Here is a 14,567-nt window from a genome sequence, read left to right as displayed (position 1 = left end):
ATGCTCAGTCTGAAATTCTGACTTGACAACATAGAAGAAAAAGCGGAAGGGAAGTATTCAACTTGGGAGCTTGATTCTAGCTGATGTAAATGTGCAAAATGCTAAAGGAAATTTACCCCATCACTTGTGAAAATGGCTAAAGGCGTAGAAGACACTCCAAAAGAAGTGTCTGGAAGACACACCTGGAAGTGAGGTACCATTTTGTGTTTCAGTAGGGAATGCAGGATTTTACATCAAGTGCTTAAGACTTGTGCTTCAACATATCTAGGAAAATATTGCCCCACAAATAAGAAAAGGGGGCGGAGGGTTTATTTTTGAAGAACCTATGCTGAGGTTACATTTTAGCATCTCATTTGAACTGCAGCAATGTATTTTCAACATTGGACTTTGGCATGCATAGCTAATAGAAAAGTCTGTTTAATTCTTTATAACAGTAGCTAAGGCTGCAATCCTTCCATGAGGGTTAGTCCCACTGAACTAAAGATGTCTTACTTCTGAATAGACATGTGTAAGATTGCTCTGCCAGTTGTAGAACTGGCCGAGATAAAGTTGCTTCTGAAGAGTAAATCCATGTGGTCTCCATAACTCAGGAATCAGCCTCTGCTGTCCTCCTTGTTTAAGTAATTGGTTTTCCACTAAGCTTGAGGTGCTCCTGCAATTAAAAAATCAATGTAGTCAAAATGCAGCTTAATTGGTTTATTCTTTCAACCTTTTTTTATACAGAGATAACATCACCCTCTTCCCACTTGGAAGAATGTAGCTGTGTTTGTTGTTGTTTGCATGAATAGTATTTAATCAAGATTTCAAGAAATTGCTGCTTGATTTGCTTTCTGAAACTTCTATCATGGGTTGGTGGGTGGAAGAGGAGAAATAAGGGTAATCTGCTCTTATCTCATATTTTTATTCAAATGTCTTGCAACTTCTTTCTTCAAACAAAATGGCAAATTCTGGCATATGACTGAAAGGCTCCAGTTTTTAATCAGAGCAATATTCTTTCAGTGGATTTTCCCTGTGCATTTAGTTTCTGTGGAGCATGAGTTAATGAGTGCATGACCCTAGCCTGTGTTCCCAAGGCATTCCTTGTTATGTGTGATAGTTTTAATCATGTACACGCAACATGTTCATCAATATAGGCTCCCTAGGCTATTCTGACAACATCTGCAATGAGTGCACACGCCTGGCCTTGGACACACCCAGCATGAGCACTATGCTCATACAAAAAGATTAGTATATCTCTTGAATAGTTTTAGGCTTGCCCTAACTATAGGCAGTGAAGCAGTATCCTAAATTATTAAACCTCCCAGATAGTGAATAGCCATTTAAATGTGAATTTTAAATACTATTCCTATTACAGCAGCATAAATTAACAATTAGAACCATAATCAGTTATATCTATAATTTATGGTATAGTCAATTTTGTTTGGGATTCTGAAATGTAAGCAATTCATGTCTGTCTCTCTCTTTCTCTATTTATATCCTGCCCTTCCCCAGAATTGGTTCCAGGATGGCTTGTCCATCACAGTAAAACAATAAAAGTGCTTGATGCAGAACTACAAATACAAACTTCAAAGACCACTATAAATTAGGATTTTTCCTTAAGATGTTACAAAACTTAAATGGATTACTAGAAATTGGCAGAATTGATATTCAGAATAGCATGATCCTGAAGAAGCAACTTGGTAGAAATTGATGTGTATGAATTGTATTACAGTAGTACCTCGAGTTACAAACTTAATTCATTCCGGAAGTCCGTTCTTATCCCAAAACCGTTCATAACCTGAGGCACACTTTTGCTAATGGGGCCTCCCGCTGCCACCAGCGTGCAATTTCAGTTCTCATCCTGGGGCAAAGTTCTCAACTCAAGGTACTACTTCTGGGTTAGTGGAGTTTGTAACTCGAGGTACCACTGTACTTACGGTGGTCCTTTAGAGGTGGGTGAAGCAAGTCTCACTACATTCGGTGGTCTTACTCCAAGGTAAGTGTGCAGAAGGTGCCAGTCCTGTACGGTTACCTGGAAGGAAGTTCCATTCAATTCTGAGGCTTACTTCTGGGGGGCAGGTAGGGAATTGCACTGTCAAGATACTTGTAGTGAGCCTTCCAACTCTATATCACTCTTTCATTATTAGAGCTACCCTAATTAGAGAATTTTTTTGCTGTTTTCATAGTTAGCATTTGTCTTTACAAGAGTAAGTTTTTACTTAATAGTTCTCTCCTGTTGGCAAGGGATGCTTCAGTATACTTAGCACGCTGAAGAACGTGGGATACTTCAGTAATGCATCATCAAGTGCAGTTGGTGGTGTCACATTTGGAGTCTTTAACTCCAAACAACCCCCTTTCTCCCTTCATTCTCTCTCTGTGTAACATTCACACAGAGTTAATGAATCATGTGTAATTATGGAGATCAAATGTAGGCATTGTGTTCATTGGCTCGGCTGAGACTCCAGTGATTGCCATGAGTTGACTGCAGTGCCCTATCTTGTTGTTTCTGATACATTGAATAAAAAATGTGCCATGTTTCCTCAAAACTGTTATGATTTGCTGTATTTTAAGAGCCTCCAGTTGCTTAGTTTCCTACAAGTGCAGCATTCCAGTTTTTTGCCATACTATGTCTCCATTGTCAAATTAGCAACAGTCTTCCAATTTTGACCTAAACTTGTCTGGCAGCCACTACAAAAAGGGTTACTAATTCTTTAAACAACATGGCCTTTAAATACTGTATCACGTTTAAAAAACACAGTACCACACAGGAAGCAGGTGCATCCTGGCCCAGTGCAAAATTTCAGGTAGTGACTTTGTTCCTTTGCAACTGTGTGTTGTCTTTCTGTTGCAGTATCTCCTAGAAATGAAAAGCTTGATACTGCCTCCTGAACATATTTTGAAGAGAGGCGACAGTGAAGCAATAGCTTATGCTTTCTTTCACCTTCAGCACTGGAAAAGGGTCGAGGGGGCACTAAATCTCTTACATTGTACGTGGGAAGGCAGTAAGTAACTCACTTTCTTAGAAGCATCTGGCAGGTGAATGCCAAATGATGCAATAGCTCATTTGCTTTTGATATGCAAAGCCCTTGCAGGCTACAGAATATTGAGTCATGCTAGTACCTGATCTAGCCGCCTTCTTGCAGAAATGGGGGCTTCAGTGCATTGAGTCTCTATTATGTACATAAGGTTATCCTGCTTGCCAAAATACATAGGGAAGCATGTGCACAGGAGTTCTGTGGCAGAAGAGGAATGTAGTATCATATCACATCTTTATTTTTATTTACCTACTATGAATAGATTATCTTTTCAAAATGAGAGCAAGAGCATCAAATGATACTGAGAACAATCCTAGTTGTTTTTTGCATGTTTTTATTCTGAAAAGTGTGGCCTAGAGAAACAAGTTTGAGAACCACTGCTATAGACACTTACTTGGGAGTAAGTCCCATTGAACTCAATAGGGCTTCCTTCTGAGATGTATAAACTGCACTGTTAATATTGATGATACAGCACCTCTGTATTCCTTCAAAGCAGTGCTTGGCTGCTTTCATTTACATCTCAATTCCTCCTAAAGTTGCAGGGATATTGAGGTTCTGAAATAGGCATACTGTTTTTGTATTATATTTATTTGAATAGGAATGTAATAGTAGATGCATGGAGAATTCAATAATTTGGCTAAGTGGCTGGAAACTATTTACATCAGGATTCATTGAGAGAAGGGATTATATGTATTGCAAATTTAAATAACAAGGAGCTTAACTTGATGTTTACATGATTGTGTTTTATTATTGCGGGAGCCTACATCAGAGGTTCCCAAACTGTGGTCTGTAAAGCACAAAGTGGTCTGCAAACTTCATTCAGGTGGTCCACGGCATGTCTGCGGTAAATATTCGTATTGAGTTTAAATTGTATTTCTATTGCTCTTGTTGTATAACAATAAGATGAATACTATGGAAGACAAACTAATACAATACAATAAAATATAAGAAATACAAAAAAAATCATATAGTCCCTAGAACAGTGCATTACAATTACTACAACAGGTATAAAAATCATTAAGCAGTCCACCAAGACCACCAGCAATTTTTGAGTGTGTGGGAAGTTTGGAAACCATTGCCCTATGTGACTATTTTAGCAACTGAAAAGTTTATTGATCTTGTATCTAAAGTGGATTACAATGTATGGCTATGTCACCTTCAAACTGTGACTGTTCCTCCCTTTCCTTTATAGCTTTCAGAATGATCCCTTATCCTTTGGAAAAAGGGCACCTTTTCTACCCTTACCCCATCTGTACAGAAACAGCAGACAGAGAACTTCTTCCATGTAAGAGTGAAACTTTTTTCCCCTTGTTTAATTTCTAAGTAACTAAAAAACAGGCTGTTTCTCCAAGAGCCCTTCCCATAAAAAAACTATCAAGGCTGGGAAATGCTTTACCCCACTGTTGTTATTCATAAGGAAATTTATACATAATTGAAAAATAAACAATGCTCCTAGCCATTATAATACGTAATCTTGTATGAGAGTTTTGACATGAAGATGGATGTTTGGTTTAGCTAGAGAAAGAAGAAAAGGAGGAACTAGAGGAGTATGTTAGAGCAACAGAGGTCAAGCTCAACAAACATGCTCTTTTGGTGAACATTTTAGGTGACAAAGTTTTTAAAAAGGAACCTCCCTAGGAATACTTAGGTGAACTGAGAGCCAGAATGTTTCAAATAATGTATTTTGCTTACCCTACCTTTGTGTTTGTTCTTTCCTAATATTTTCCGTGCAGCATTTCATGAAGTCTCAGTTTACCCCAAGAAAGAGCTTCCTTTCTTTATTCTCTTCACTGCCGGATTATGTTCCTTCACAGCTATGCTGGCACTTTTGACACATCAGTTCCCAGAGCTCATGGGAGTCTTCGCTAAAGCAGTGAGTAATATTTCCTCATGACCCTTTTCTGGGTGGATCAAGTGTATGTGTTTGACTGGATAAATAGGACTGTATGAAATTTGGTGACAATTGTGTTTCTGGCTGTACATTCAGTCTGAAGGGCTATGATTCTGAGGGTGCTGTAACTATATATTTTAAACGTTGTGCAGGAAAACAGACTTTAATATGGTCTATTTTTTTGCAATAAATTATGTTTTACAACCCAAGCTATTAGGGCATCATAAAAGTGCAAACCATGCACTCTTAGTTTGTCCCTAAGCAAGTTGGCCCTTGTTGTTGAGACCCCAGTAAAATGTCGCCAATTAAGACTCTACCCAACAGCATGATGGATCAGGACAAAGTTGTGGTAGATCCTTATAGTATGGTTACCACAACATTCATTCTAGGTTACATGTTGGCAACTTTATGAAAAATGGAGTGGAAGCTTCATTCCTTTTATCACGGAGCTGAGAACAAGCAAACACCATACAAACCAGCAGTGGTTCAAATTGCTGACTAAATGGAATATGTTCCTGTTTGATTTAACTACCCGTTTGAACTATACTTTTCAGGGAAAGCTACGCTATGGAGTATATGTGAGAGTTCTTTTTATTACAATGTACTAGAAGGAAGATTTGCATTACATATTGCATGCCAAAATACAGCCACATTTATGGCAGTCATGTCTATTTCATGTGACATGTGTGGCAGCAGCAAACTATTACTTTTCTTTACATGATGCAAGCAGCCAGTCTTCCCTTAAACTGATATTGTAAGTTGTAGCTATTAGTATGATGACTTATGGCTGCTGCTCTTATGGGTCTCATTTGCCTTCTCAAACAAAATTAGTTATAAAGGGTAATGAGACATTTTTGACAGCCCTCCTGGTAAATAGTCCTGTCAATAGAATTAAGGGCCAGTTCAAAACATTCTTAGAATTCCATATCTTAAACATGCTAACTCACTGGATTCTGATCATAAAGAGTTACTGGGCAATAAAATCACAAAATTTACTAAAACCGGTATGGTGTTCAGATCACAATACCGGTTTCAGACTTTTTGAGCTGCTGATACATCACACCTTCCTCCCTGCAATGTATCAGCAGCTCAAAAATTCCACCTGTGCAAAGGCTGCACACCTGCCACCTCTCAACATGGGGAGCCTCCCTTAAACTGCTCTGCTGAGGGGTGGGCAGGAGGCTGCGTGCCCCTCAGCCGATCAGTTTAAGGAAGCCACACACAGACCCCATGCCTCTGGCTCAAGGGAGCTGAAGGTGTATGGAAGGACTGATCAGCTAAGAGGCAGCGGGTGCGCAGGCTCTTCCTCCCACCAGTCACTATTGGGGCAACTAACCAGGTGCGCAGGCTCTTCCTCCCACCAGTCACTATTGGGGCAACTAACCAGGTGCGCAGGCTCTTCCTCCCACCAGTCACTATTGGGGCAACTAACCAGGAGGAAGAGGTAGCCTGCTCAAACAGCTCCACCATCCCCTCTCCCTTCTGGCTTGCAGAGCTGAGGGGCAGGACACTTCCCGCTAGGTCTGGAGGATGTCAGCTTTTCAACACTGTGATGTTGAAACAGAGGGAGGAAAAAGCTGCATTGGTCCCAGCCCCACGATGAGCTGGGCTGAAATCGCTGTCACTCCCACTGAGGAAACTGAGATGGTTTTACCCCCAGCACCTGCTGGGGCCGATGCAGCTTGTTCCTCTCACTGGGCATTGGGGATATGAGCTGCTAGAGGGGTGGGCTTTCTCAAAGGTTCCTGCTTGCTTTTGCCCGAGCAGGCACACTGCATCTTTACGCCTGGAGTGGCCAACCACCCCAGGAGAAAAGATGCAGCCCACCCTCTCAGGCTTCATTCACTGGGCTACCTTTTTCTCCTGGAAGGAAGAGGTAGCCTGCCTGACCCCACCACCCTCCAAAGGCAGCAGATGAGAGGCGCATATGGGCCTGCCTCAGCCACTTGGGGGTGTGTGTCAGGCAGGCTACCTTCCCCTTAGTGAAGTCGTCTAACAGAACCCACACCCCCAGCTCATGAGGCCAGGACTTCTCCACTAAGGGGTCGGCAGCTGCGCACCCCATGAGAAGTTTAAACGAGCTTCCTGCCCAGGCAGCTGAGGAAAGAACAAACTATTGGTCCCAGTTGTATGATCCCATGATGGCAGTATATTAGGAGTGAAACTGCTGCCGCTCCCAAATCTCTCTACCACCAATGCCCAGTTGCAGCTTGTTTCTCCGTCAGCATGCTGGGTGCTGGTTGTAGAGGGACTCAGGAGCAGCGGCAGTTTCACATGCAATATATTAAGGTTACCAGATGTCCCCGGGATGGATTTACAAATCAGCCCCCATACAAAATCCATTGAAGTTGAAAAGCGTCCCCGGATTCATTGAAGAAAATCAGGTAACCTTACAATATACCCCCAAGCGAAGCCGCTATTGTGCTCTGGCCCATGCATTGATACATCGCCCAAGCCTACTTTCCACCCATTAGCTGAGTGGTTTAAGGGTCTCTCTGGCTTGTACAAGCCAGGGCAGGAGGCTTGATGCTGAGGCATGCAGAAAGCTGATCAAGCACTCTTGCGTGCACAAGCAAGTATGGGGTTGGGCGATGTATCTTGGCTGCTTCTTCCTCACTTAAGGTGAGAAGGAAGCAGTGGCTGAGGTACATTTCAGACATCGTGCTACAGCAACAGATAAATACCATGATTTACTGATATATCACAATGTTAAAAACCAGATACCAACTACTGTGACTTTCCCAGTACCAAGACAGAGGCAAGAATGACTGAAATATAAAAACATACCCACACATAATTAAAATGCACAATGAAGCATGCCCGGTAAAGTAGCTTTCCAAGAAGTAGAGATCGGGATGAGAAGAGTAAAGGGGCAGAAAGAGAGGGAAGTGAATTCCATCAGTGTGAGACAACATAGCATGACAGATGGTATGAGAATAGGAAAAAACAGAATCTTGGGGAAACAATGAGAAAGCAAACAAAAAACCTGGTTAGAACAAGGACAGACATATAAAGTTGATGTGTATACCGACTATTTGCAAAAGCAAGATGTGTATTAAGAAAACTACTTTATCTTCTCCTCAACAAATGATCACTCTTTTTTGCTTTGCAGTTTCTTAGCACTCTCTTTGCCCCCTTGAACTTTGTGATGGAAAAAGTGGAAAGCATCCTGCCCTCCAGTCTCTGGCATCAGCTGACAAGGATCTGAAGGAAAATAGTCCGAAATGACTGCCATGACATTTTCTGTGCCAACTTACTGTTGCTGACCAGAAAGCATGATTTTTTAAAAAAGGGAAGCAGTTTTCAGCTCTTCATGGGTTGTCTGTTATTATTTTTGTTGTTGTACAAAATACATTGATGTTTGGTTCTATTCTATTTTGCTTTCAGAAAACAAAAGAGGGGGAAAACTTTGGGGGGGAAATAAATTTTGTGTATTGCAGCAATATAGTCTTAATACTGTTTTGTTCACATTTCCTACCACTAAGCTCCTCAATGTGCTTCCATTTTAATCCTGAGTGGAACCCCCCTTTTAATATTTTAAAGCACTATTAGGCTCCGTCGATGAGGAAGTGCTAATTAACCATATTGATTCAGTGCATTAGACCCCTGTGCTGCTAGTAATTACGGGTATTTGTAAGCAGGGCAAAGGATCAATATTTGTACACCTGCATTACAGCTAATGGCAGCAATACTCTCTTCTATTGCAATGTCCAGGAAATATTAGTAAAAACTGTAACGAGGTAGTCAAGCTGGGGGGCAGGGAGGGGGTCAAATAGTCTCATTCCACTTTTGGATATAGCAGGTGTAGTAGCATTGAGAGGAAAATGGCATGGGTGGAGAGGGTCCAACTCCTCTCCCACGTACCTACAATACTAATCCGTCTCAGCCCTTAGTGACAACTATTTCTGAAAGGGAAACAAGCCTGGGATAGACAATCAGTCACTTGGCAATTGCCATCTCAACTCCACATTCAAAAGTGTTTTTGGAAATATGAATGAGTTAGGCCTTTGTAAAAAATTTCTCACATCAGAACTCTTTACTTATTGCCCTATCTGCTTTTCTGAGCTGCTCCCATGCTGCTGGGATATTTAAATAACCTAAACTTGTGGCAGGGGCTGACCAGGTAAGTCCCAACTATGCCATTCCATTAAGGAGGGTAATTCTGCCCCTGTTGGCATAACTGGATCATGTAAATGCTACCTCAGGAGGAGAGGAGACACAGAAAAGCGGGTCCTACCTGGTAAGGGGGTATCCTTTTATTTAATCAATTTGTTTCTTAAGACATTTTTATACTGCTCTGTCATTCAAAAAAATCTAACCAGTTTACAGCAATAAAACAAAACTGTACAATAAAAAAACACATGAAGTTAAAACTGGACATCAGTTAACCATTTACCAAACATAATTCTAAAATATTTTGGGTGTTTCATGTGCATACTCACATACAAAATATTAATATGTGCATCAAGGGTCAATGTTTAGTCTGCCTTTTTAAGGTGGCAATTCTGTACTCACTTATTTGGGAGCAAGTACCATTCAACTCCATGGAGTTAACTTGTGAGTAGGCATGCATAAGGCTACACCGTACCTATGGGGATAGATTCAGACTGTTAGTTGCACTTCAGTCCTGTTGATTTCTGGATCCAACCCACCATTTTCAAAGATAATTTGGACTTTAAAGTCTTGTTCCACATCTCTGTTAGCCGATGTTAAATTTGTTCTATTTAAATGTATATCACATCCCATAACTTGAAAGGGCTTTCAGGGTGGATGACAAAATATTACAAATTTGCAACACGTTAAAAAGGAAAAAAGAAACACCAAGTGCAGGGCAAAGGTGCAGTTATTTAAATATCCACTGGCTGTGACCTCAAAATGGTTGCTGAAATAAGGTCACAACTATCTGAAAGATTATGAGCAGAGGAACTCTTTTCAGGCATCGCTGAGAAGGCCCTGCTACGTGTCCTCACTAATCTTTATCTAAGGATATATCCATGCTGGTAAAGGAGAACATGAGGTCTGTCAAAGCACTGCAAGGATCCAAAATCTACAGGGGATGGACTTGATTTTCCTGGCAGGTTTGTTTACTTTAATGAGCACAGCTTCCATCCCTAGAAGCCCCCAATGTTGCGATTTTTGTTTATCATCAGGAAGTGGCTGAGGGTTGATCCACAGACCAGATAAACCACAAAGAAATCCAAAATGCCTTAATGTAATTAACATGAAAGGCATTGCTCTACACACTACTTGAAGCACATAATGCACTTTCTTGAGAAGAAAAGGGTTCATTAAAATGCACTTACAGTAATTAGCCTCAGTACGAGATACCCAAGGAGTTTGCGGATAGCTGCCCGACTTGCTTTAACAGATTTCATACTACTATGAAGAGCTGGTTGTCTCAGATCTGCCAAAGTGAAATGCATTCTGCCTACCACTTTTGGGGAAGGGGTACGTTTTACCATCTCAGCATTTCTTAGCATATAACAGGACTTGTAAGATTGCTGTCAGTGCAGCATGACAACAGACCAGGTAGGTGGCCCAGGCAGGTGACTGAACAGAGCCGGGCAGCCCAGGCAAGCAGCAGAGAACAGCCAGGCAGGCTTGGAAACTTCCCAGCAACCACTCTGCACCACTGTAGCTCTGCACCTCCACCTGCCACAATTTCAGCCTCAACATTTTAAATGGCATATTTTTTCCCTCTTTCCTTCCTACATCAGTGGGGGGTGGGTAGGTGATGAGGATGAAGGGGAGACTGGTGAACTGTAAGTGGAGGGGTGGTATTGGTGAATTGTGAGGGGAAGCGGGATTTGGGCAAAGCTGTAAGGGAAACAAGGATTGGCCAAAGTGTGAATGAAGATGATATGGAATAAAACAAGCACCTTGGAGAAAAAAAAAGCACAAACGAGATGCCTATAATTAAAGACAGCTCCAGCGAGAAATTAATAATTATGTATGTGATATTCACTGTGAAATATTTCTTTCAGCAAGAGGACGAAGTTGGATAAAAGGTAAAGGTACCCCTGACCATTAAGTCCAGTCACAGATGACTCTGGGGTTGCGGCGCTCATCTCGCTTTACTGGTCAAGGGAGCCGGTGTACAGCTTCCGGGTCATGTGGCCAGCATGACTAAGCCACTTCTGGCAAACCAGAGCAACACACGGAAATGCAGTTTACCTTCCCGCTGGAGCGGTACCTATTTATCTACTTGTACTTCGAACTGCTAGGTTGGCAGGAGCAGAGACTGAACAACGGGAGCTCACCCTGTTGCGGGGATTCAAACCGCCGATCTTCTGATTGGCAAGCCCTAGGCTCTGTGGTTTAGGGTTATTTGCAAGAGAGAGCCGAAAGGTTGACACTGTCCAACCACTCCATTTGTTTATTTGAAGGCAACAAACATCAAAGGTTGTCTCAAAGTGACAAACGTACATGATAAGGCACAGGCCTCTTTTTGTATACCAGTCCCTTGGCACAGCTGCAGCACATTCTTTTCTTTAATTGAGGCAGATTTAGTAAATTTTAAATGCCATTTTATTTTATGGCACTTTCTTCTCAAATAGAAAAGCAAGGTTTATAAAGATACATAAGCTAAACCTAAACTAAATCTGTCATACTGTTTTACTTACACATAAAAAATATGTTGGCATACTTGAATTTAGTGAAACAAGGCAGCTCCATAGCTATGTAAAAAAAGCACATCACACCAGGCATGAGACTGGGTAACAGATACATTGGGAAGTTTTTCATACCTGAGGCTAAACCAGCTTTTCTCCCAAATGGCCTCTAATACAAATGTAAAACATACCTTGTTTATTTTGTACATTTGCACATGGCAGAAACATGAGAGGATCAAAAAAGGGAAGGTTTTAGCTGCCCATATGAAGGCAGCTGTTTCCCAAGTCTGTTGCTTGAATAAGTTTGGATTCCTTCTTACGTGCATTGAATGTCAGGAACTTCATAAAGTGGAGATGAAAGAAGGGGTTTCTGACACTAAAAGCATTTTATGGGGATCAAACCAAAAACCAATCCCTAAAGCTTTTTGGGAGCGCTTCAGTCCACATCTGTCCTAGAGCAGAGAGATGGAGATGAAAGTCCATCAGATGAGGCAAGGCAGTATTTGGCTCCACTTTCACATTTCATGCTTGCCTCTGGCCAGTTACTGCACAGCATTTCTCAAATTCCTGACCATCAGTTGGCTGGGCACAGGGCCGGCAAAGCTGCACTCTCAATCAAATGGCTGCACAATAGGAGCTCCCCGTGGGGGAACTCTGTTGTGTAGTTGAACCAGCAAACTTTAACTCACCACCACCCCTGGTTTCTGCAGGGACAGCTGCAGAATCCAATTCCCAGTGGGAAACTCAAGTTATGCAGCCAAACCAGCTGTGTCCCTACCTGCCTCACACCTGGCATTGTATAAGGTGTGGTTTTCTTGGGGGGTTGGCAGATGGTGACGAGGGACAAATTGTGACCTGTGCAGGGTCAAATTTTGCCATCGGCTGGAGGTTCCCCATCATCCAGGCTAACATCGCTGGATGTTTCAAGTAAAGCCCAACTGAGATTTTGCCCTATGCACATTTGCCACAAGGGCTCAATACTATATCTTTTTGGAGATGATCCTACTAGCTCCTTCATCACCCTGTAAAACTGTTTTAGGACAAAAGGCATGATACTGTGTTCTTACCTGCTTTCTGTTGTATTCCGTACGAGACCGCATTCCAGTTGTCACTGGGTCCACTTTAGCCAGTAGGAGCTCTTCCATGAACCACAGGGCTGAGGTCCACTGCTCCAGAGAGGGTATTCAGGAGCAACTGTGCAGGTAGCCTTCTTTATCTCACTGTTCCCCAGCAGTACCAGGGCTCCAAGACAAGCAGCAGCCACGTCAGTCAGAAGATCCCACATAGCATTAATTAATTCATCAGATTCCCTAAGTCCCAAGGGCTCAATGAGTCCTACGTTGCTGCAGGTGGCATTGTCATCAGCATTTCAAACCTTGCTCATGGTCTGCCCATGACAGAAAACAGGTTATTTTCCACTAAAACCTTCTACTGAACCATCAACCAGTTGAAAAACGCAGATCTAAGGTATGACCTGATATGTGTGTTGGGCTCTGTGACTTCTGAGCCAGCCCCATGACTATCATGACAACCAGGAAATCCCAAGCAGGTCCAATCAAGGCAGCTTCTGCTTGGGAAATGGCATCCCAAAGAAGGAATGTTCTGAGGTTTTCCATACCATGATGCAAACTGCCTTCTCTGTGACGGCACCAAGGTGGATGGGCTACCAGCAGAATCTCCACTGTCTCTCTGATCTAGCACCCAGTACAAACCTTCAGGTCCAAATAAGTATTTCAATAGAGGAAAAATGCTACTTAGGAATCAGGATGTAGGGCGTGTATGTAATATCATATCAAAGAGTTGGAAGGGAACCTGAGGATTACCGAGTCCAACCCCCAGGAATTTAGGAATATGCAGTACTTTTTCATTAAAACCATGCTTTTACAAAAAATAAATTGAATCCAAATAGGCACATATAAGAACCAAGATTTTTTTGACATAAAAATAAATTAAATTTACAAAGGACAGAAGCCAATTGGTTCTTGGTCAGCAAGACAGTGGAACAGAAAGAAGACAGCCAATCAAGCGGGGGGCAGGGGGGAGAGAATTGTGTCCTTTCTGGAGAGAAAGCACCTTCCAGGTTTGGGCTCTGCCTTGTAGAGAAGAGCCGGGTAGCTTTTCTGTTCCTGAGCTACTGCCTGGGAGCAGCTTATAGGTCTATAGGCTATTTTTAAAAAAGATAGTGATAGACCCTAATACCCTTTGGTCCTCCACTCTGCATGCCTCCTGCTAAAGGAATGGACATGAGACAGAGTAGCAAGGCTGCCTCTTTGAGCCCCTCACATGAAGCACCTTACTTTTGGCAGTCACTGAGGTGTTTCAGAGAAGGAAGAGACCATTTCCACCTTCCGGCCTACCATGTCTCTCCAGTTCCACTTTGGCCAACACTCAGGGAGAGTTCAGCACGCCACAGACATAGCCTTCTTCTCATGGCGGTCCATTTGCTAGTAAAACTGAATTACTGTGCTGCGAAATTATGCACATCTAAAAAGTGTGTCACCAACATGAAAGGTTTGGAAAGCTCTGCTGTACTCAGAAATTAATAACCCATACTAATGGCAAAATTACAGCCTTGCCATTATGCCACAGCAAATTAAATAATTAATAACAGAGTCTGTTATAATGTCCCTCAGCAAGAGAAAACAGAGAAATTGTGCATGGGAGTTCCAGCAACTCCACCCAACATAGCTGCAACCTCCTTTGGAGGATCTCCTATAATGCCAGCCAGCACCCATGATATGGGGACCAGTTGGGAAACTCCCCCCTTTGAGAACTCCTCACTGAACTGGCTGCCTGGTGGCCAAAGCAACAACGGTCTCTCTCATCATTCACAAAATAGGAGGAGAAATATCAGTTGCTTGCAGCCAGCAGGTTATCTATCCCTGTTAAGGGAAGCCCTTGCTGCACATCTCTGGCTGTCCTGTGAAGGAGAACATGCTATAAACTGGCAATAAAGAAGAGCATAGTTTCCTGATTGGTATCTGAAAAGGAGACAGAAATGGAGCCAAGGAGAAGAGATTCTATAATTAAAAACAAAACAAAACAATGAAG

General features: G+C 42.2%; 1 protein-coding gene and 1 long non-coding RNA gene across 8 annotated transcripts in view; one reads left to right on the top strand and one right to left on the bottom strand.

Annotated features, from left to right (window-relative positions):
* Positions 1-8,305, top strand: part of ST7 (suppression of tumorigenicity 7) — a 92,670-nt gene extending 84,365 nt beyond the window's left edge. For 3 of the 4 annotated variants that reach the window (XM_082239728.1, XM_082239731.1, XM_082239730.1), the window contains exons 12-15: positions 2,831-2,981; positions 4,207-4,299; positions 4,748-4,887; positions 8,018-8,305. In XM_082239728.1, coding sequence (XP_082095854.1) covers positions 2,831-2,981; positions 4,207-4,299; positions 4,748-4,887; positions 8,018-8,113 — 480 coding nt within the window. In that variant the 3' untranslated portion in view covers positions 8,114-8,305. The remainder of the gene's footprint in view (positions 1-2,830; positions 2,982-4,206; positions 4,300-4,747; positions 4,888-8,017) is intronic. The other variant, XM_082239729.1, reaches the window with a different exon arrangement.
* On the bottom strand, positions 294-14,099 carry LOC309541730. 4 transcript variants are annotated; one of them, XR_014223839.1, is made up of 4 exons: positions 12,584-14,099; positions 9,421-9,493; positions 3,100-3,212; positions 294-652 (listed from the first exon to the last, which is right to left on the bottom strand). It is a non-coding gene; the product is annotated as an uncharacterized lncRNA (long non-coding RNA). The 4 variants fall into 4 exon arrangements; XR_014223840.1 differs by lacking the exon at positions 3,100-3,212; XR_014223842.1 differs by lacking the exons at positions 9,421-9,493; positions 12,584-14,099 and adding an exon at positions 7,699-7,908.
* Positions 14,100-14,567: the final 468 nt, after the last annotated feature.

Source organism: Podarcis vaucheri, assembly GCF_965113315.1.
Source record: "Podarcis vaucheri genome assembly, chromosome: 10".
NCBI classification, from domain to species: Eukaryota; Metazoa; Chordata; class Lepidosauria; order Squamata; family Lacertidae; genus Podarcis; species Podarcis vaucheri.
This window is presented reverse-complemented; position numbering and strand designations above follow the sequence as displayed.